General features: G+C 35.8%; 2 protein-coding genes across 3 annotated transcripts in view; both read left to right on the forward strand.

Moving 5' to 3' along the window:
* The window catches only part of LOC111510307 (sodium channel protein Nach), a 260,847-nt gene that overhangs the window by 186,036 nt on the left and 49,757 nt on the right, over window positions 1-25,054 (forward strand). The window contains exons 4-5 of one of the 2 annotated variants that reach the window (XM_074186568.1): window positions 772-895; window positions 1,249-1,525. The exons of the other annotated variant lie outside the window; for it this stretch is intronic. Of the exons in view, the coding sequence (XP_074042669.1) occupies window positions 772-895; window positions 1,249-1,525 (401 nt within the window). The remainder of the gene's footprint in view (window positions 1-771; window positions 896-1,248; window positions 1,526-25,054) is intronic. 2 annotated transcript variants of the gene reach the window in all.
* LOC141487486 (uncharacterized) lies at window positions 10,300-12,825 on the forward strand. The gene is made up of 2 exons (XM_074186580.1): window positions 10,300-11,755; window positions 11,815-12,825. The coding sequence occupies exon 2, from the start codon at window positions 11,816-11,818 to the stop codon at window positions 12,620-12,622; it is 807 nt and encodes a 268-aa protein (XP_074042681.1). The 5' UTR covers window positions 10,300-11,755; window position 11,815; the 3' UTR covers window positions 12,623-12,825.

Genomic DNA, 25,054 nt, shown 5'->3' on the forward strand with positions numbered 1-25,054 from the left:
GTGAAGTGATATGTAATAAAGGTATTTCCCAGTGAAATTATCAAACTATAGCTCACGAATTCCTAAAGGGCCATGCATAGATAGGAACCTTTTTTTTACTGCATCTATGTTTCGTCAGTTTCGTCCATCTCATGACAATTACCAACAGTCGGCTAGTTCAATCATTATCTATACAAAATTCTTTTCAAATTATATTTGTAATGATAAAATGAAACCGTCAAATGCATCTTGGCGAACTGTGCATGAAAAATAAAGTCAATTTTGATGATATGACTTTTCTTCTGACTTCTTTCGTCCTTTCTTGTCAAGAGAGAACTATTTTATCTTTTATTGTCTTTAATAAGATGACCTATTCACTTGCCTTCTTGAGAAACGATTTTTCAAGAGAAAAATTTCCTTCTGTTTTTTCCGAGTCAAGACAAAACAGGACTTGACGGCCATATTGAATATTTCTCAGTTTAGTTGATTTCTGTCCTTTTTTATATGCAATATGTTGAGATATTACAACTGAAAGAGTCGTACATTTTTTGACTAAGTATTTTATTTCACACACATCATCCTTGAATGGCAATTTGAACTACATCCTATTTATTTTTGTATGGTTGATGTTTCATATAATAAAAATTATGGTATTCAATATCACCTTGAACAATTGCTCTCGCATAGTTAAGCACACTCTATCTTTCTGTGAAAACTCAACACACAAACTGTACGCCTTTTATACTATAGACGGCTTTTATTTCTCAGAAAATAATAAAGCATTTCTTTCAGAAATAGCCGCAGTCCTTCAGGAATTTTTACTACGTATAATGGATTATTGAGTAGTCTTGTGATAGTTCTGAATCCTATGATTCAGCCTGTTCAATATTCTTCATTACATTCATCTGGAATAAAGGTGAGTGCTTCTTCATTAAAATTAAAAAAAAAAACATTACTTATTACTCAACATTACATTTCATGAACATTATATATCAGTGTTTTTTTTTCGAAATTTTCGTTAGTTTCTGGAGCAATTAGTTGCTCACTTGTTTCTTGAGTTCATATAATGGCCCATTTCAAAAAATATCTGAAAATTTATTTTTCAATTTTGAGGGTAGATATTGATTGAAATAATAGAAATTTCACTTGACTATTACCTGCCAGTTCATATTTTCCTCTAGTTCACCTTTCAATATATTTTTGAAACGATTGACGCTTCTCTTTACAAATAACTAGTCGTAATTATTGCAGCTGGAGTAATATTTTCAGGTCTTTATTCACGACCCAACGGAATATCCAGGTTCACAGTCTACTATTAAATTGATATCTGTAGGAAGGGTGGCATATTTCCAAATTCTAGGAACGAAAATCATCTGCAGTGAAGATGTGAAAAATCTACCAATGAGTCACAGACACTGCTTGTATCCGAACGAATTTAAACTCAAATCCTTCTTTGAATATAGCTCCTCAAACTGTTTATCGGAATGTGTTGCATTGCGTTTTCATGCTTATTGCAAATGCGTACCATTTCAATTGGCCTTTGTAGGTAAGTACTTATATTGTTTTCACCTACTTGTATGAATGTTTAAACCAACAACAATACAGAGCCACTATAAACATTTTGAAATTGCATTTAGCTATAGTATAGTGTCTTACAAGCTATGAAACACTTTTGGTAGCCTGAAAACAGTAGAACGTTTATTGTAGGTAAATATGGGATTAAGAAAATACTTTTGTCTGATTTCTACTAAGTTTATTGATTGTTACGACCGGTTTGGGTTTGTTGACCATTCTCACTTGCTTGGCTGAGTGCGAATCTGAACCAGGTTCAGAATCTGCTTCAGATCCGGAAACACTATCCGTAGCAGCTTCACGAAAACCAGACCACCAAACAAGGACTGCGATATCATGAATTTGCATTTACCGGATACTCTGCGAGTGCGGAAAATCCTATATTGGAAGAAAAAAAGAGGCCGAGCACAAGAAACACACAGAGCAAGAAGAAACCAGCAAATAGGAAATAGCAAAGCATATTTGGACTCATCAGCATATCATCAAGTGGTCCCAAGCTGAGATCATCCACGGGGAAGAACACTATGGTTTAGCAATTGAATAGAACTGGCTGATACTTCATGAAAATCCATATTAAAACTAAAGGGGTTTTACAAAAACCCCTTTAGTTTTAATATGTCGTGTCGCGGTTTTACAAAAACCGGGACACGTGTTTCGCTATACAATAGCTTCATCCAGCATAAATTTAAACTAAAATTACAACCATTTTATACTCTAACCTATTCACCAACCTGATTTCTAATGAATGAATCTACTGAAAAGGTCAGGTATGAATTCATAAATTTTTTGAATATATTTTTTGAATTTGTTCATTTCTATACTCTCCAACAGGTTGAGTTTCAAACCTTTCTTCTGCAAATGGATGGGCTTGTTATCATAGTTGAACTCATGTGATCAAGTGAGTGGCATATATGAAATTTTTTTTCCATTCTCAATGTGCATGCCTAAGTTGTTGAAATATTTGTAGTGGGTTGGCTTGGGTAGCTTAAGGTTCTATAATTTTTATCCTCTTCTCTTCGAATTGGGTCAACTTATACTTCCAAAGCTTGAGTGTATAACTTTTTTTATGATAAAGAATTTATCAGACTGATATCGTAATCATTGTTGACGGCTATATTTTTTTATTATGTTCAGTTCTTAATTGAAATTCGCCTCTGACAAGGGCACATTTATCAGTCTGTGGAGCATACTGTTGAAAGCTGCTACTTCGTGCTGATACAGGTGGGTGGACGAATTGTGAATGACAATATTACGATATTACGATAAATTGAAAAATCATGTTTGTTGTTAACTTTTGTTATTATCAAGTCCAAATGTATAGAGTCGACCTTTTCCATCTCCATTGCGAATATGATAGAAGGATAGAGAGAAGTTAGTCAACTGCCTGTTCGTGAAACATACCAAGATATCATCCACATATCTATACCAATACACGAAAATTCTTACCAGTGAGTTACTGTGTATTTTTCTCTCCAAATCGTCCATGAAAATCTCTGTCAAAATAGGACTAAGTGGGTTTTTCATTATGAGACCTTTGCAGGTAGAGTAAAAAGTTTCATTTAATTGGAAATAATTATGTGACAAACACACCGTAAGCAAGTCTAATATTTCCTTTTTCACTACCGAATTGATCAACCTTTTGTCCAATATATTTTCTAAAAGAGTAATCGTTTAATTGGTAGGGATAGTGTGAAACAGATTCTTTACATCAAATGAAATCAATTTGGCAATATCCGGGAGTGTAATATCTTGAATTTCATTGATTAAATGGTATGAATTCCTCAAACTGAATTTTGATTGGAAATTGGAGTGGTTTTGAATAATTGCAATGAATTTTCCTGATATTTTAACTGAAAAGCTGTGACGAAAGAAACTACCAGTCTAATCGGGTAGTTATATTGGTGTAATTCAATCAACGAATAAAGTTTAGGTGGTTGTGGGTTCATAACTAACGATCGGAATTTTTCCGTTTCAGCCATGACTCACTAGATCACAGAACGATATGAGTTCAACCATGATTACAAGCCCTTCCATTTCCAGAAGAAAGGTTTGAGAATATGGAGAGTATGGAAATAAACAAATTTAAAAACTCTCAATATCTTATAAACAATGAAACTAAATTGAATAATTCCCCATTGTTGAATCTGTTCATTTCCAGGTGAAAATAGTTAGGTATATTTACGGTATTTTCGTAAAATTTATGAATTCATACCTGTTTTTTTCAGGTAGATGCATTCATTAGAAATTAGGTAGGTCAATAGGTAATAGGTTAGAGTATAACATGGTTGTGATTTAGAAGTAACTTTCAGTTTTAATTTATACTTGACCAAGCTATTGTATAGCGAAACACGTGTCACGGTTTTTGTAAAACCCTTTATAATGAAAATCATACAATAAATTGTATTAATTAGTTTTTTTCACACTGGTTTGGAAGGAAATTCAAAGAATTCGCAAATATGTTGTCCAACAACGCATTCAGCCAAAATCTAATAGTGTAGGAATACCCGAAAACGGCCATCAACCGCCAAACGGGCAGCTCTCGGAGGACGATTGTGGATACTAACAATCGAAACGTCCTGAAGTATTTTAATTTTTTTTGTTCAATTTTGAATTGTTGTATTTTTTTTCTATTGTAATTTCATTTCAGGGTTTTTTTTGCTCAATATAATTGGCACTTTCAGGTATTCATTTAGTTTTATTGATTCTTTCGGGGATTTCAAAACTTTTTATATCATATTAAATAACGGAAATCCGAACTATAATGAAATTCTGACAGGGGTATATTTTTAGGAGAGAATAATTTTCTGTATGCAGGTGAAGAAGTAGAAAACCTTTCTTCCTCGAAAAAAAATATGTTGCAAAAACTGACGTCATAAATGAGAGTTTATATGGGGATTATGGGAGTTTTTCTCCCATACAAGATGCATATAGTAGAGATAATGAGTGGAATAGGATCCAATAACAACACTCCCTTTGACTGAAATATAGACCTTTTGTAGACATGTCAGCTTCCACGACTTGTACGGAACAACAATATCTTCATTTTGCACTTTCTGACATATGAAATGTTTTTATTTGTCTATATATTCAGATCGAGAACTGATAATAATAAATTATAATAGTAAATTCAGTAATCCCTAGAAATATTACATGTTTATAGTAGGAAAAATTGTAAGCCGAAATATTGTCGTGAACGTATCGATAGCATAATGTGGAGGGCCCATATCGGAGATAAACTGCCTAATGTGTATGATTTTATTAACAAATATGTTGAAGCCATGTAGATATTAGTAGATGTTTACAGCTGATTCTCGGCCTCCCCCCATCACTATGACGTATTAATTGCTTATTTTTGTTGGTTTAGTGAAATCAAGGTGATGTGATCTTGAAGTGTCTGGTGCATGGACCATTCAGAATTTTTTCGAGATTTTTGTGTGTGTGTGACGTAATGACGTAATTGCATTTGGTTGTTGGGGCATATTTCAAAGATCATCCAAGTAATGAATGTTCCATCGGTGTGAGTCCACCAAGCGGTGTGACGTCACAGCAGGCAAGGTACAGGGTTTATCATGTGCATGTCTGTATACAAACATACGTCTGCATACTTCAAAGATCCTCCAAGTAATGAATGTTCCATCGGTGTGAGCCCACCAAGTTAGTGGTGTGACAGCTGCAACCGTTCAGCAGTAGGAGAGCGAGATGCGCACTCCACGTCGTATGGCTGAGTAATGCGTATTCATCGGTATTTCCTCACCTCTGTTTTGACATCTGTCCTGTACGCAACGCGCAACGCTGTCTGTTCGTATCGGCATCCGTTAATGTGTCCAACTTAGAGATTGAGTTGGTGCATGTAACTGAGAGGTGGGGATGGCTATGTCGTCTTGACGGATACGATCAGAGTGTATTCAAGAAGCGGACCAGTGTAGGTTATGTTAGTTTACATCAAGTGAGTGGATAATGCAACACCCATGTATATGTGCAATTGTTGTAATGTGACAATTCCTATGACCCAAGTGAATTCTCACCGAAGAACCATGAGTCATAAAAATAATGCATGTGTTCAATTGTCTGACGGTGTTCAAATTATAACGAATGCATTCAATTGCCGCATTGCTACATACAGGGTGGAGAGTTCGATTGTAGCCACTGACTACATATCATTTTTCAATGAGATTAGACAGAAGGTCGTTGAATTACTGGAATCGGCCATCAGGATCCATAAAAGCATCAAAGTGAATATGGAAGTTTTTGGGAATTATATTCTTCAGACTCAAGATATGAGGGACACGAAGTCATTTAATTCCCAAAATAAAATAGTGGACCAATCTCCCGATTTGAATGACGTTTTTGATGGATTCCGCGATGTAATTGTGGCTCAAACGACTGAATTTCAGGAACGTGACTCAGGTATTTATTTTTTAAAAATTTCAATAAGATTGAATAGTAATATATATTTTTTTATAATTCAGGTTGGACTTGTGAAAAAATATTGTTTCTCGAGGTCAACATTAATAAATACAGTCCACTGAAAGGACGTTCATATGTGAAGCTGCCTGAATGTATTCAATGGAAGAAAGCTGTTGTGAATGTTCGTAATGAAGATCAATATTGTTTTGCTTGGGCTATAACATCAGCATCATATCCTGCAGATAGTCGAGTGTCCGAACTTACGTCATATCCACATTTTTCCACTGTTTTAGATGTCACAGGTATGGATTTTCCGGTTGAAGTTAATAATAAGAGTATTGAAAGATTCGAAGATAGGAATGATATTTCAATTAATGTTTACGGTTTAGAGAGTACATTTGAGAAGGGTAAATGAAGTATGAAGTGATTGGTCCATTGCTATACTCACAGAGAAGACTCCGGAGACATGTCAATTTGTTGCTTATAATTGATGACTCCCGTAATGGTCACTATTGTTGGATCAAAGAGCTTTCAAGATTAGTTTCTAATCAACTATCAGCTCATAGACAGAAAAAATATTTTTGTGACGGATGTTTGATATATTTTTCTGATGAGAGATTGCTTTCACGTCATAATATGTATGATTGTGATCACATTAGTACCACAACACCAACCACTAATGTTTCAAACTAATGTTTGAAAACTTTGAGAGACAAATGAGGGTGCCATTTGTAGTGTATGCTGATTTTGAATCAGTGCTTAAACCGATTCATGTGAATGAGCCAAATCCTGAAAGTTCATACACGATTAAAACATTCAAACATGCCCCATATTCATTTGCTTATTTGATAAAGTGTTCATATAATGATGATTTGTCAAAATTTGTTACATATAGGGGTGTAGATGCTGCTCAGAAATTTGTGAGTAGCATTGAAGATGATTTGAAAGAGATACATGAAAATCATCTCAGATACCCTAAACCAATGGGTACACAAACTGTCGAAGAAGAAGAACAGTTTGCTGCAGTCAAAACTTGTGGTATATGTAATAAAGCATTTATTGATGATGAAGTCAAAGTTAGAGATCATTGTCATGTCACAGGAAAGAAAAGATCACATGCCGGTCACTCGAAATGTAATTTAAATTTCAAAATACCAAATTTCATACCTATCATTTTTCATAATTTAAGTGGTTATGATTGTCATTTATTCATAAAAGAATTGTATAGGAATGAAGAGAAAGTTGATGTTATCCCGCAAACTAAAGAAAAATATATAACTTTCACGAAGCATCTCTTTACACACAGCTATACCGATAAAGATGGTGTGGTTAGGAAGAATTATCTCAAAATGAGATTTATCGATAGTTATAAATTTATGACTCATTCATTGGAGAAGTTGGGTGCAAACTTGACCTCCGATCAATGTTTGAAGATGCACAAACATTTCCCACGAATTGAGAAATTCAATTTGATGAGACAGAAAGGTGTATTTCCATATAGTTTTGTTGATGACATCGACAATTTGAATTATCCATTACTTCCGACAAAAAATCAGTTTTATGACACACTCAATTGTGAACATATATCGGAAACTGATTATGATAGAGCTAGAAATGTTTGGAATTTATTCGAGTGTCAGAATTTGGGGAAATACTCTGATTTGTATTTGAAGTCGGATGTATTGCTACTATGTGATATTTTTGAAAACTTCCGCACCACAAGTTTAGAGATATATAACTTAGATCCGGCACAATATTACACTGCACCTGGATTATCATGGGATGCCATGTTGAAGTTCACTAATGTTGAATTGGAATTACTAACTGACATTGATATGATTTACTTTTTTCAAAAAGGTATACGAGGTGGAATTAGTCAATGTAGCGGGAGAAAACATATAGCAAATAATAGATTTTTACCGAATTATAATCCCAATGAACCTTCCACATTCATTACATATTTAGATGCAACAAATCTATACGGTCACAGTATGTCACAACCTCTACCAACAAGTGAATTTACATGGTTGACACCAAATGAAATTCTTAATCTAGATGTGATGGATGTGAGTACTGATAGTCCGTATGGGTATGTGTTTGAAGTGGACATTCATTATCCACAAGAGTTGCATGATAAACATTCTGATCTTCCATTTTTAGTCGAAAAAATAATACCACCTCGTACACAATCGAAAATTTCCAAATTAATTCCAAATTTGAATGATAAAAGAAAATATATTGTTCATTATAGGAATCTACAGCAAGCTGTCAAAAATGGATTGATTGTAATGAATACACATAGAGTATTGAAATTCAAACAATCATGCTGGATGAAACCCTATATAGATCTTAATACTGAAATGCGTAATAGGTCTAACAGCAAATCTGTTAAAGATTTCTATAAACTAATGAATAATGCGGTATATGGAAAGACAATGGAGAATGTAGATAATCGAATTGATGTTAGACTCGTTACACATTGGGAAAATATAAAGAAAAATATGGGTGCCAGCACTCTCATAGCCAAAAATTGTTCAATTTCCACTGATAATTTCGTTGCCATTCAATTGGGTAGAGTTAAGGTTCATTACGATAAACCATTATATTTGGGATTTTCCATATTAGAATTATCTAAACCAGTCATGTATGACTTTTTCTATGGATGCATCAAACAACACTTTGATGAAAATGTCTCTTTACTTTACACAGATACCGACTCGCTCATTCTTAAAGTAAACACAGAAAATTTTTATGAATTCATGAAAACTAACATAAGTAGATTTGATACATCCAATTACAGTATAGTTAACCAATTCAATATTCCAGTAACAAGTTCAGTCTTGGGTAACTTCAAAGATGAATTTCCAAATGATCCAATCATGAGTTTTTATGGTACAGGTGCTAAAGCATATGTGAAATCTGTTGATGATGAATTTAAGAAAGCCAAAGGGGTTAAACGATCGGTTATAAAGAATGAATTGACATGCAAAGATTATCAAAAAATCGTCGAACAAGGTGAATTCATTTAGAAGCGTGTTGCATGATATGTATACTGAATTGAAAAATAAAGTTGCATTATCATACCACGACGATAAACGATTTATCATTCCGAATACTACCCACACTCTTCCTTGGGGTCATAATGATATTGAATTTTATGAAAACGATCCAAATGAGAACATTCGTTGGATAAGTAATATTATTCAACAATGACAATCTCAGGAGAGTCCACTGGATCAATTGATTGATTTATTGTCTGCCGAGATCAATGACTGAAATACCATTCAATATCATTAAAATCGGAGAAATTCGATATTTTCAAAACCGGAAAATTCAATATTGATGTTTATGTAATGTGATATTATTGTATTATTATTGTATATGTATTTCTTTAATGAATATAAAATGATGAAAATTTTATTTGTTTTATTTCTATTTTCCTAATCAACTAATGTATGTAGTAAAATGTAAATGAAAGAAATATCAGTTTGAAAAGAATCATCGTGGGTGCACAATGTCTAAAACAATTGATAAATTTGGCAGAAAAAGAAAATGGGGAGGTAATGTCATTTGAGGCCCACCCGGCAATGGATTCAAATTAACAAAAGATGGTCATTACGACATGCAAAAAAAATATTGAAAAATACAAGCGAACCAATTGAAGAAAGTGATTGTGTAACTGTATCATATCTTGAGGGAGAAATTAATGCAACAAAGGAAGTCATACTTCAGGCCCTACAAGCTGCAATACAATCCACAATAGGTAATGTTGCTCGCGATGCACGTCAAGCATTCGACGACAAAATTGCAGAGGCTCGGGTAACTTTGAGTCGTAAATACGATAGTCTTAAAAGTGATGTAGAAATGAAAATTTCCGATATAACAACATCTACGGCATCTACAGTGAAAAAATATGATTATTTGGAGCAGAGAGTTGTAGTTCTGGAGAAAAAACATGAAATTAATTCAGGTAGTTCAAGTAGTGCACATGGTCCGTTACTGTGGTATCCAGGAATGGACATAAACCCAAATGTCAGAGTATTAGAACCAAAACCAAGAGCAACAAATGACGTATTAATTGAACCTACATGGTGAATTGTGAAGTGGAATAGCCTGCCTGGGCAGGGCCTGATTAGGTTAGGTTAGGTAAAAAAAATGTGTATTTGAAAAATTAATAATGAAACTTATCAACAACTATTATTATATATATATTTCAATGTCCCAGAACCGGCATTAGTGATCTACTTGAATTCTGACTTGAAATTTTCCCAAATGCTAAAATTTGAAAAAAAAATTTAAATTTGAAAAAAAAAGTTTAAATTTGAAAAAAAAAATTAAATTTCAAAAAACTATTTTTTTACATGTCTATACCCCCTTGCCCCCCCCTCCTCCTCCTTCTTATTATGTTTTCTAGTTTTTTTCTAGTTTTACCATTCGTTTCACCAAGATTCGAACTTGGATAGTCTGCGTGGTAGAATAATACCTTAACATCCACGCTGCCACAGGCCCACTTATAATAACAGTTTAAATTCTATTTAAATCACAAGGAATAATGGTGAGAAATGAAGAAAAAAATTGTTGGTCACACGGATTTGAACTCATGTCATGCGTCTTCATAGGCTAGGGTCTTAACCATTACGCCACAGGCTTACATATTGGTGTTAATAAGATTTATTCTATATAAGATATGAAAGCTTCATTTATATAAAAATTATTGATTTTTTTTATGGGTAATCCGGGATTTGAACCACTAATATCAATATTTTACTTTTTTTATGAATTATTAAAGGTTTATAATTAAAAAAAAATTTTGATCGTCAAGATTCGAAATCTTTCTCGAGATTACAACCCGTTCTTTTCTCGAAAAATATCGATCCTACGAAAAAATTATTTGAGACCAAATTTGTTGGAAATTGAATTCTCTACAACTTTTGTAATCACTATTTTTTGTGTTAAATTGAAAATAAGTGTAATAAATTTAATATTACATAATGAGATTGTAACCTGTTCTTTTCTCGAAAAATATCAATCCTGCGAAAAAATTAATGGAGACCAAATTTGTTGGAAATTGAATTGTCTACAACTTTTGTCATCACTATTTTTTGTGTTAAATTGAAAATAAGTGTAATAAATTTAATATTACATAATGAGATTACAACCCGTTCTTTTCTCGAAAAATATCAATCCTACCAAAAAATTAATGGAGACCAAATTTGTTGGAAATTGAATTCTCTACAACTTTTGTCATCACTATTTTTTGTGTAAAATTGAAAATAAGTGTAATAAATTCAATATTATAATAATGAGATTCCACCATTCTTTTCTCAAAAAATATCGATTCTTCATACACACTGATTATTTATTAAACACCCCCATTATTGATTTTAATAATATAGATTTACAAAAAATAAAGATTTTTTCTCCAGTCACAATTTAAGTAGATGACCAATGCCGGTTCTATGACTGTAGATGACCAATGCCGGTTCTATGACTGAAAATTTTCAATTTTATGTTTCATTAAAAAACATTTTTTTTAACAACACACTGTAGTCCCCGCCCACTCTCCTCCACTTTTAGCCCCGCCCCCTTCCCACCATTGCTCGCCTCACCCCACCATTGCGCATGCGCGCCCCCACCTCACTCCTACCACTCCCACTTCTGCCCACACCCCGAGGAGCGCACTTCTCGGCATTCAGTACGACAAGTCTTCTCGTCGAGTGCAGTCCAGCTACAGCAGTCTATTACAACAGCAGTCTACTACAGCAGTCTTCTACAGTCTACAACAAGCGAATTTTGAGTAAGTTATCAATGTTACTTTTTTATAACAACTAACTTTGTATTATTTTACATTTTCAGAATGGAAAACTACACGCAGGAAATCGACCACGCTGTGGCATCGATCATACCTGTGGATATTGAGGTGGAGCGACCAGGCAGCCCTGACATGTTCGAGGGAGACGAGATGGTGATGGTCCAAGAGGTGAAGGCTTCAACTTCGGGTGGTGTGCAGCGGCCACGCAGCCCTGTCTCATTTCAGGAAGACAGAGTTGTTAACAAAGCCAAGCGGCAACCTGCATCAAAGGTTGGTCCCATTCAAAGGTATAGGAGTAAATGCAATAGGACTAACCCTTATGCAGGTAGTTGGTCGACCGCCAAAAGGAATCCTCCGAGACGTCCCGCACCGCTCGCATTGACAGTGGAAAGACGGAGGGCATATAAGCCGGTGCCGAGGGTGCCATCTCCAGGTGAAATCCTCACCCAATTCGCACCATTAGTGATGTTGACACCCATGGAACTTACACCGGTGCCAGAGCCTGCCATGGAGGTCGTGCCACCAGTGTCGAAGCCTGCCGGGGAGATCGCGCCACAAGTGGCATCAGTGCCGGAGCCTATCGGAGAGGTTAACCCCCAGGAGATGGAAACTTTCCTACAGAGGTGTAGGGATGTTGCACTCGCTTCACGAAATAGTGAGGCCGCGTTGGCTAGCATTTCCCGGGAGGAGAATGAAATTGGTAGCCGACGGCGCGAGTTGTTATTGGGGATGGCCGAGCTAGATCGAAGGACTGCATCTCTGAAAGAAAGGCGGAAGGCAGAGACCTCTTCGATAGAGCTCAAAAATGAACTAAACATATTCATTAAGACATTTTTAAGTAAAGGGAAATAGTTTTTAGGTCAACTAGGATAGTTTTAGGATAATTAGGTAGCATGGTAGTTTTAGGTTTGTAATTATAATTTTAGGAATAAAAAAAAACAAAAAAAAACAAATGAAAAAAGAAGTGAAAAAAAGGGTGTAAATTGTTTTGGTTTGGTACACATTGAACAATGCGATGGTTGGAGCATTCTTCTTCACTTCGTCTTTTCATTATTTTTATTTTTTTCAATTTCAATTCCAAGTTCTTTCATCCCCACTCCTCCCCACTCCCTTTCAAAAGTATAAAAGTAGGAATTATCTGTTGGAATATTCAGTTGATCAGCCACCTCCAACATGGAACCTGATTCAACTACTGAGCCCTATAGTGTCTCGGGGCCTCAGATGCGTTACTATGCATCTATACAGGAAAGATTCATGCACTCCACAACGGCACCTCATGACATTCCCTTCGAATTCATGAATAATGACTACAGGATGCAGGTTCAGCATGTCACTGGGAGTGATGAAGCTGACCTATCGGACGGGGATTATCCGGATCCCAACGGATGGGATGACGAATGGGATGACCCACCGCCTGGAGACATCACAGATGATGACGATGACGACGATGACGCTGGCGATATCAGACTTCTACCATCCCCAATCCTTATCGAGGATAGTCCTCCACCATCTCCCATCCTAATTGATGACGATGATGTCCTAAATTCCGACGACGATATGTAATCGTTTCCCTGTTTCTCCCACCCTTTCCTTTCCTTTCCTTCCACGAAGTACACACTTTTTGGTTGGTGTACACGAGGCACTGCGAGGCTGGGGCAGTGTCTTCTTCCCTCTCCCTTTTTAGTTTTTCATAATAATCATTAAGAGTTTCTCTCAATGATCACTCAGAGTTTTCATGAAGATCGTTATTCTTGGTGCTTTCGAATTTCAAACATTGAATTGTTCTACATTTACACTTCAACCCCTTCCATTTTATCAATATAAATATAGTATCAATCCCAGTTCTACATCATTCTTCCACAATTTCGATTGCTGATTCCACCACCGAACCGATGAGTGTACCAGAGTCTTCTATGATGAGTACAGGACCCATCCAGGTACATGAAATAGATTCTACGTTTGATCATTTCAGTACAACCTTCGCAGAAATGCTGCAACGCATCTACGATCTTCCTGATGATTTCCCGGAACTTATGCAAGAGGAAGTAGATGAGTTAGACGATCTACAGGATAACGAGCTAGATGATCATGCGGACGACATAATTAGTATATCATCTGATTCAGATGAATCTGATGAATATGAGGACTACATCATCAGTATATCATCAGATACAGATGATTCAGATGATGACACCATCATGATTGTTTCTGATGATGAGGAGCGTTAGTCCATACCATTGTAAGGATTAATAGGAAAAACAGCCCTTTTGAGGGCTACAATTAAAGACAATAAACAACTATTTTCAGAGCTATCATTATACTTTCAATCAGAAATAGGTTAACACTATAGTCAAAACTTATGTGAAAGTATCATCATCCAACTCTGAAGTACTCATCATTATATTCAATGATTGAGAAATTACCAACTTCGACTTTTCAGTCAAAGTAGTACTCATCATATGTATAGATATTCAATGATTGACAAATTACCAACTTCGACTTTTCAGTCAAAGTAGTACTCATCACATGCACAGATATTCAATGATAAACAAAATTCTAACTTCGACTTTTTAGTCAAAGTATTCATTTATCACATAATCTGTGAATTCTACTACTAACGTTTGTGTGAATAATGTAGCCCTGAAAAGGGCTGTTGTTTTTTTTTGACCAGTAGGTCCACGGTTATTGTGGCACAGGTTGGACATTATTACATATAATACATGTAGATACTCGGGTGAAGTTTGTAAGTGGCCTCTCGCAAGCTTCACACCAATTCTGTCCCATTTCCATAATTGAGACAGTGTTGTGGGTGTTGACATGGGCATACCACCCTCCATTATTGTTTCTATGCGAATAAAACCAAAAACAGCACCAACATAGATTTTTGTTCTTTCCATCTATTGTGCTGATCAATACGTATGCATCCATTGCACAATACAAATCCAAGGGATCTTCCAGTGTCTCACTGACATTGAGCGTTCGCATACCGATCCTCAAAGCACCATCGCCTTCAGTTGTGTCAGCTTCTATCCCTTCATCATCTCCTTCTCCATCCATGACCCTCTCAAACTCCATCACGTCATCATCTTCGTCGCTTTGGTTGGCCTCGTTTTCAACTTCGTCTATCTCATCTTCATCAACTCCAACATCTTCTGCTTCAACTATCACTTCCTCTAGCGGAACATTGACATCCTCATCATCTGATTCGTCTTTCCAATTGTTTTCATCAACAGCAGATATTCTATTTGATGCAGCATTTATTTTTGCAGAATTCATCTTGTTGTTGTTTGCTCACAGTTGTAGAGAGTGAATGAATGAACTTCAGGATCGCAACTCGACTTATACGATTGAATAGGAAACGGAAGTGGTACGACTCCCACTTATCACTTGACTCGTTTTAAGTGGGAGAGAAGGATATGGCATCTCTAGTCGATGAAAGAGTGGGCTAGTTGACGAAAGAGCGCATGCTCTTTGTATGTGTTTAGGAGAGTATTTGGCTTCTTTCAGTACATGTTTCATTGCATTAGTTACTGTACTACCCGTTTTATCTTTAACTGCTAGAGTCCACAAATATTTGGAGTAACAATCTATCACTACAAGTATATATCGGTATCCTTTATTACTTTTTGCATAAGGTTGCAGTTCAGCAAAATCTATTTACCATAGATCTGCAAAACCTTTGATGGTGGTTATTCTTCTACGGAAATTACGTCTTGCAGGTTTATGTAATTCATTAACAACTTGTCGTTTGACATCACTTATTTCATTAGTCATTCTATTTCAATATGAATAAAATTGGTATTGTCACGCACTAATTGTTTGGGTACCCGTGAATATGTCTGTGCTAGCTAGATAAAAACAATCAACATCCTTATGACGTCCCATACAGAAATATGATCTAATAATATCCTGCTTTTCACATATCACATCATCGAAAATATAAACAGAATTAGGCTTAGCATCGTAGGGTTCCACAATTTCTGCATTATTGCTGAATGTTTGAAAGCCTAATCCTTTTATGGGTTCCAACACATTTCGCAAGTACTGATATTTAGGTTGATTGAGTGATTTCGAATAGAGATACACATTTGTAAATCTCAGTCCTTGTGGATGTGTCAAAAGCGATATCATTGCATTCGTCTTTCCACAATTTGAAGGTCCTATAATGAGTCCTCGAACTGATGATGGAAGTAGTGGACCATGTCTGAATACTCTTTGTCCATTCAATCCACACCCAAATTTCTCATCTAGATTATCTACAGCAAACTTTTCTTTCTGTTTTACAATGCGCACCGTGCCGTGGTTGGATACTATATAAATGTTATAAGCTTAATCATTTCAATGTGTACCATCAAACGATACGGGCGTATTGAAAGTGATCGTGAAATTAAAATAGGTTGTGGTTTTGTTGATGATTTGATAAACAAACTTCTGTTCGAATTACACATACCCGGAGGTTATCAATACTGTGGACCGGGTACAAAATTGAAACAACGTTTAGCTCGTAACTATCCTGGAATCAATAAATTAGATATTGAATGCAAAAAAACACGATATTCAATATTCTAAGCATCCATCCGATCTTGCAGCAAGACATTTAGCCGACAAAAAACTTGAATACAGCGCTTGGGATAGGGTTAAATCGAAAGACGCGAGTATTGGGGAAAGAGCAGCTGCATTACTTGTCACCAACATTATGAAAACTAAAAGACATATGGGCATGGGTTGTAGCAGCACCAATAAGAAAAAAAGTAAGAAGAAACAAACGAAGAAAAATAAAATAAGAAAAGTTGCATTTGGTGGTGGGATAGTTCATAAAGTGCGAAATGTATTGAAGAAAGCTGGCGGAAATCAATTTGTGACGAATAATAACAAAAAAGCTATCACTGTAGCATTGCAGGCGGCACGTAAATACCTCAAAGCTGCCGGTGGAAAGAAGAAAATCCGCACACCACGCATAATTCCTATTCCCAAGATCGGTGGACTTTTACCATTGATACCAATTTTTCTGGACTATCCGCACTAGGGAGTTTGGCTGGAGCCGCTGCTGGCATTACCAAGGCTGTGAATTCAGCAAAAGCCAGCAGAGCGGCTTCAATGGAAGCCAATCGCCACAATAAAACCTTAGAGGCTGTAGCATTGGGAAAACGCGGTAGTGGAATATACCTTAAACCGTACCGTAAAGGTTTAGGACTGTATTTAAAACCATACAAACCCACAAACAAAACAGAAAACTAGTTGTTTCCCTACCTCAGAGGCCTCTCACCGACTTCGATCTCACATATTATGCACAAAAAATGAAAATTCCACATTTTCGTGGTGTTTTTATGCGTGACACGTTACCCTTTTCAGGTCCAAGAAAAAACGAGACAGCTATTGTAAATTTAGATGGAATAAGTGGACCAGGAACACATTGGGTACCATATAAAAAATGTGGGAAAGAAGTTACATATTTCGATAGTTTTGGAGATCTACCACCACCATTGGAATTGACTAGATTCTTTCGAAAATGTTCGAATGTAAAAATCAAATATAACTATGATCGTCGGCAGAAATTTAAAACAGTTCTCTATGGTCACTTGTACCATGTTTTCAAAATATGGTACCTTGAAAAAAATGGATAAAGTGATGCTTGCAAATATGCCCAAGGAAGTGATACTTGCATGTGTTGCTCATGAGATTGCATATATTTGGGAAAAGTTACCCAAACATCTATAAGATGACATCGACTTAATGAAATATAGATATTGTTACGATCACCATGCCAATGAAAATTCAGATTCGGATGTGAATGATAGTCCAATACTTCGAAAATCTGTGTACATTTGTAATATAGAGGATATGAATATCGGTATCAATAAAAATGATATTCATTTCAATACAACACCTTCGAAAAAGTGTAAATTGTCTCAGATGTGCTGTTGCTGTGCACGACAATAAATTGAAATGTGTTTCAAAAAGTTCATCAGTCATGCCATGAAAGTTCGAGCTACAAGCTGTCGGGACAAGTGTCTTGAGTGCAGATTTTTTTCCACCCATTGAATTGGATAGGAACAGTCGTTATGGATTAGGACTGTTGGTATTCTATGGATGCAATACAATCAATAATATAACTGAAGCAAATAATTTAATAAGTTTCAGAGTCGGGAATGACAATCCATCGATAATCCAAAAGTACACAATTGAAATTCCATGTGGTGCTTGCGAAATAGAAGAGATCAATGCTGTCATACAGAAACATATCATGTTCAGATTGTTTCATGGTAAAAAACCAAATGATATCGCTGCAGATGACATTTTCTATCTACACGCCAATAATAATACATTCAAATGTGAAATGCGATCCAAATATGAAATTGATCTGACACATCCAAATTCTATAGCAAACATGATGGGTTTGCTCATGGCATATTTCCACCGAATCAGATACATGAATCCTCATTACCAATAAATATTACAACTGTGAGACTTATCCGCTTAGATTGCAATGTAATATCTGGTTCTTATATAAATGGTGAAGAATCCCACATTCTTTTCTCATTCGATATTGATGTTGAACCTGGATACAATCTTACAAAAGAACCACACAATATTATATATATGCCTGTCAGTCCAGAAGGTCGTCAATTGATTCACAACATTACAATGCATATTTTGGATCAAAAAAATAACCTTATCGATTTTGGAAGTGAAGAAGAGATTTTCATTATTTTGGAATTGGAGAAAATCGAATAACTATTGTTATGGGTTTCCTTTATAATAAACAAAATCGTATTGAACAATCCCAAATCAGAACCAAGTGCACAATTAAAAGGAAGAGTGCACATAAAAAAAGATCATTCCACAAGTGTATGCTAAACAGTTAACACATAACGCTCTGTCTGCTAACGATCTGAAATTTTTGAAATCGATTGGATTGAAAGTGAGGAAATAACAATGGTGCTCGAAACAAACAGTGAAAAGTTAAATATATTCGATGAACCAGTGCTTGATCATTCTCTTATAAGTTTACATGAGCACACATATAAGCCATATGGATCACCGCTATTCAGGAATTCCGATGAAATTAGAATTGCTATCAATAATCAAGATGTTATACTAGATATTGCTGAGAGCTTCATTTACATAGAAGGTAAGTTCACCCCCAAAGACGTAACAAAAACATGTTATCTCTCGAATAATGCAATCGCATTCCTCTTTGATGAAATTCGTTACGAAATGGGTGGTGAACAAGTGGCTGTTGTTAGAAAACCGGGATAACATCTACAATGAAAACCATGATATCATTTGGACAATCACATGCTAACACATTATTAACATCTGGCTGGGGACTTTCACAATTGAAACAAAATATCTTGGATACAAACAGTGGAAGACTACCACTGAAATATTTGATGGGTTTGCTGAAGATTACAACAAAAGTATCTTGAATGCTAAACAGGAGTTGATTTTGATTATCGCTCGATCATTAAAAAACTCATATATAGGTGAGGTAGATGCTGATTTGGAAATTGCTAAAATCGAATGGAAAATAAGGCACATTGTACCAGACGATAAACACAAGCTCAAACTTTTGAGTAGAATTAACAAAAGCGGCGTGAATGCCAAAATTAAGTTGGCTTATCGTATGTAGGACCTCTATGAACTCCCATCATTACGTGGGACTTCTTCAGACATATGGGCCATCAAAACAACTAACGCTCTGGAAACTCCTCGTTTTGTCATCATAGCATTCCAAAGTACTACCACATCTGAAGATAGAACACAGAATGTTACAAAATTCATAACTGCCGATATCAATAGTATCCGAGTATACTTGAATTCTGAAGTTTATCCATATGAGCGTTGGAATTTGAACTTCGATAAAAAACTTGATGCTCCTGCTTATTATGCTTTTGAGAGTTTCCAACGAAGTTTTTATGATAAAGATATGAGTGAACCTCTGATGGACATTGGACAATTTAGAGAGAATCCACTATTCATCATCGATTGTTCCCATCAACCGAATGCAACAAAATCATCAACTATTGATATAAAGATTGAGTTTGAGACCGAAAAGATCAAGTTTCCAGACAACACCAAAGCATATGCATTAATTTTGCATGATACAGTTTAACATACAATGCATTGGATGGTTCAGTTCATAGCAGATATTGACACTCTTCAAATTATTGATACTATTTCATTTTTCCACTCTATAATGTACTGTTTTATAATCTTTTCTTTTTTTTTGTAACTGACTTATATCATGTATTGTAATTTTTCTTGATTATACTTTATATATATATATATATATATATATATATATATATATATATATATATATATATATATATATATATATATATATATATATCACCCATCACCAGCTCCATCACCCAACACCTTCAATTCAGACGACAAATGTTGAACCGATAATTTGAGATCTACAACATCAATCCAATCTTGACTCGCATACTGCATCCACATCTTTGAATGGTGGAACTGAAATCGAATAAAAAACAATAAATAACCTCCAATTTGTTTCCATGATATAGTACTCACATTCCCATTTTATTTGTAGTTATAAAGTGAGTGTATTCAACTATGTTAGTAATGTTTATATTTCCATATAATTAATATCTGAATAATCTAATATATGAATATTAATGAAACGAAAAGAAAATCATTATAAATAATTACTATTATTATTCAATCATATTGAATTTGACAAGAGATCGCGTTTTCATGCCAGCAAAACTTTGTGGGCTCTGACCTAAATACATCATCGTACATTTACCACCCGATGAGTTGATACAAGCTATATAATCATCACTGAATTTCAACGAAATTCGTTTTGGTAGCCATGTTTTGAATAATTTATCATTGCTCACATCTTCCAAAGTTAATAAAATTGATTTACCAAACCTTGTAGAATGGGTTGACATATTTTTAATTATGTACACTTCATCAATTGGCAATGATGATAAGGCCTTTTGCTCTAATATTTCAACCTCCTGTATAATCAAATTATTGATTTTATTCAAGTCTACTTTTGAAACGGACATGATGAAAATATGTATGAAAATATAAACAATTTCCAACAGAAAAATACACTCACCGTCTTCCTTCTATTACGAACTGAATAACACTCTACCAATTGCTAACTGCTGCAAAACTGACATAAGCAACACTTGTCCGCTTCTTAAATACATTCTCCCCACCTCCCAGATACATGCGCCAACGCAACGTCTCAACACTGGATGCGTTAGCAGATGTGTCGATACGAACAAGCCGTGGTCGTTGCGCTTTTGAAGAGGGTAGACGTTAACACATTCCTCGCCGCCTGCGTGTCACCATCGACCGTGAGGGTGGAGCGATGCATTACGTCACAGCCTTCACCGCATCGAGACAGAGGTGAGGACATACCGATGAATAAGCATTACTCAGCCATACGCCGTGGAGTGCACATCTCGTGGGGGTGTCCAGTGGTGGTGGTTGAACGGTGGGGGTGTACAGTGGGGGGGGTGTCCAGTGGTGGGGGTGTCAAGTGGTGGGGGACGGCATCGAGAGAGGTAAGGACACACCCATGAATATGCATTACACAGTCACACGCCGTGGAGTGCACATCTCGCTCTCCTACTATGAAACGGTTGCTGCTGCTGGGACGTCACACCACTACTGACTTGGTGGGCTCACATCGATGGAACATTCATTACTTGGAGGATCTTTGAAGTATGCAGACGTATGTTTGTATACAGACATGCACATGATAAACCCTGTACCTTGCCTGCTGTGACGTCACACCGCTTGGTGGACTCACACCGATGGAACATTCATTACTTGGATGATCTTTGGAATATGCCCCAACAACCAAATGCAATTACGTCATTACGTCACACACACACAAAATCTCGAAAAAATTCTGAATGGCCCATGCACCAGACACTTCAAGATCACATCACCTTGATTTCACTAACCAACAAAAATAAGCAATTAATACGTCATAGTGGTGGGGGGAGACCGAGAATCAGCTGTAAACATCTACTGATATTCAGTTTCCTGTGTGGAAAGGGCGACAGTTCGTTGCTTGCGAGATTCCCAACTAATGAATATTTCTCTATATTTGAAACCATATCCAGTATACAATTTTCTTTCTTCTGGATAAGATCGGCTCACCAGTTCTTACCTTTCAGGTACTCTTAACAGCTTCCCAGAACGATTTTCCAAGGAGTTATTAACTGGCTGCGAAAACTTTCTGAATTTCTGCAATTGATGGTGTGTTGCAATAGCGAGATAGATTGAATATTATTATTATTTTTTCTTGATTGTACATTTGGAGTTTTAACATCAATATACTTTGATTGTGAAACATATATGGCAGTGGCGTAACTACAGGGTTAAAGTCGGCAAAATGCCACGGGCTCCTAGTCGGAAGGGATCCCCGGTCCAAATTTCCAACATTAATTATTTATTATAAATGTTCAGTGAAAAAAAATGTTTCTTTGATTTATTTTTGTTACCTACTCAGTTGCATACACAAGTAAAAAAAAATAATAAAAATTCAAAGCATTTGTAAAAAAAAATTGTAACCCAGTTTTAGAACGTATCTGATAGATAATAAAATGCTCGCCACGCGTGTTGGTATTACTGCGGATGTTCGGGAAATTCCCGCTGTGAGTTTCGGTCGACAGCGCTTAAAAATTTGCGTATACTCAACTACGGGTCCTGCCAATTTGACGCTCACAGGGAATCCCCGATTCAAGTTTGTACATAAGGAAGACTTCACTATTCTATTATCACGCAAGCACTCAAGCAGTTAGCAGTTTATTGTTGTTAGAATGGGGTGTTTGTTGCAAGTGAGGATATATTTAATTAGTCAATTGTGAGCATAGGTTGACAATGTCTACTCGGTAGGAATTTTATTCTAATATTTAAAGATAACAATCATTTTAATTTTTAATCTACCTATGAGAATAATCATTTACATCGTCGGTAGGTACCTATCGATAGTACCTACCTAAAGCTTGAAATCACAGATTACAAAATTAATATTTGAAATTAGCCAGTTATCTAATGATTCTCATTGCCCATTTGAAAAGCACTAATCACTATTTTGACAACATGCAACCACCAAAATTTTTTACCTATGTTCATAGTTTTTTCAATTATTATAAAATTGCACGCTTGAATTAAGCATTGAACAAGTGGTGGACTTTCGTTACATACGTTTTTACGGCCGCTTTTTGGCATTTCTTAACAAACAGATTTTTCATTTAATAAAAACTATATTATTATCACAAACTTTTCACGGTGTTGTTCTAAAAAGTATCAGAGTAAAAGTAAAAAGCGAAATAAGGAGTTTGAAGAACAAAATGAAAAGGTAACTTCAAATAAGTCAGTACTTTTTAATCATGATAGTATAAAAGAAGAATCGAAATAACTTGTGCGACCTAAGGACTAACGAAGTATTAACTTTTTACGTGTTGTTCCTTCGAACAAATGAACAAACTATTTTTGGATATAGAAAAATTAAAATTTTTACCGTACGTTACTGATAAAGGTAACTTCAAAGAACTCAATGATCAAGTTAAACGGTATGTGATCGAAAACGGACCCTAGTAGGAGATTTGAGCCGGTTCTAAGCCTCCCCCACCACTATGACGTCACGTGGGGTGAATGACCCTCCCCCCACCACTCTGACGTCACGTGGGGTGAATAACCTAGACCGACTCATGCCTCCCCCACTACTATGACGTCATTAACGACGTAATGATGTAATTAGGGTGACCTTGAACGACATGTCCGACTCATGCCTCCCCCCACTACTATGACGTCATTAATGACGTAATGGTGTAATCAGGGTGACCTTGAACGACATGTCCGACTCATGCCTCCCCCCACTCCTATGACCTCATTAATGACGTAATGGTGTAATCAGGTTTACCTTGAGGGTTGGTGTGTATGTGTGTGTGTGTGTACGTTTACATATATTAGTGGAACACTGTGTATATAAAAAACAGTATTTGTGACAGACTTCACAATTGTGGTATACTTGCACGCTCATACCACAATTTTGTCGGTGATTTTCGCATAGTTCAGCTGATGACGAGTCTATCGATACCTACTCCATAGTTTCAATGTGTAAGATGCCACTAAGACCCTTCATGCATGTTACTACACACACCAATATTTGTGGAATACCAAAAGTCACTGCTTTGAGCGCCCTCTATATGGGTTATTTCCGGCAATTTTTCAGAATCTCTGGCTGTAAATAATATTCTACCTATTCATGTATATTAGTGGAATATCAACTGGATTATTTAGTTTTGTTACTTGTACATTCGGAGAGAAAAACAATCAATACTTTTTCATTATTATAACAACCATTGTACAAAGAAACGATTCACGAATACTTCATTTGGATTCTTTGGTACAGGAAGCCGCATGAAAAATTAATTGAGGTAAAATAAAAGAATCCAAAAACTATTTTTCAAAAAGTATGAAAAATCGTGAAAATGATCTCATATATCAGATAGAGATTCAAATACATCAAATCCGCTCTCAATGAAAACTGAATGCATCTATATATATCATTGTTACACGCATGGTCTGTCAATCATCAGGAGATATATTTTTTTTATTCATTCCCAGACTGAGTATGTGATATGAGCAGGTAGTTTTATAGGTAATCAATAGCTTGTAGATCTCGATGATCTCAACTTGGCGAGTGAAACGCGTGTAGAGTAACAGTGACGTAGTTTTCATAAAAAAAATTATATTGTATGGGACTTGTGGACTTGGAATTATCTACACTGTGACCTCCCCAGATCTATTGAAAATATTATGATCTTATGTTGCTTACAGTTCTTCATCCAATATCATCCATTATTACCAAGGAAGCTTTAAAGGAAAGTTTGATATGATACAAATTTCGCTAAAAATATAATTCCAAATCCAAGATTTCAGGCATTTTCAATCGAAGAAACAATATATGCCCAAGAGAACTCCGTCAAATTCAGAACAAGAGATATCAAACTAGTTTTCAATTCACGGATGACAATTTGCCGGGCCAAAATATGTGGGAATCTTGCAGAATACAGATGAACTTCCTATTAGGTATCAATGTGATAGTCCTTGGTTGCAATGAGATGAATGTGGTTTACTCAACTTCAGAATATATTGTGGTTGATTATTTCAGTGAAACATTTTCAAATTAATAAAGTCCAGTGGCTTGTCCTCTTAGATTAGATTAGAATTGAGGTTTGTTTGGTCATTAACGAGTTCAGGGAATTCTTTTCTCTG

The sequence above is a fragment of the Leptinotarsa decemlineata genome, unplaced genomic scaffold (genome assembly GCF_025532065.1).
Source record: "Leptinotarsa decemlineata unplaced genomic scaffold, Ldec_3_MD MMD2_P_RNA_scaffold_10, whole genome shotgun sequence".
Lineage (NCBI taxonomy): Eukaryota > Metazoa > Arthropoda > Insecta > Coleoptera > Chrysomelidae > Leptinotarsa > Leptinotarsa decemlineata.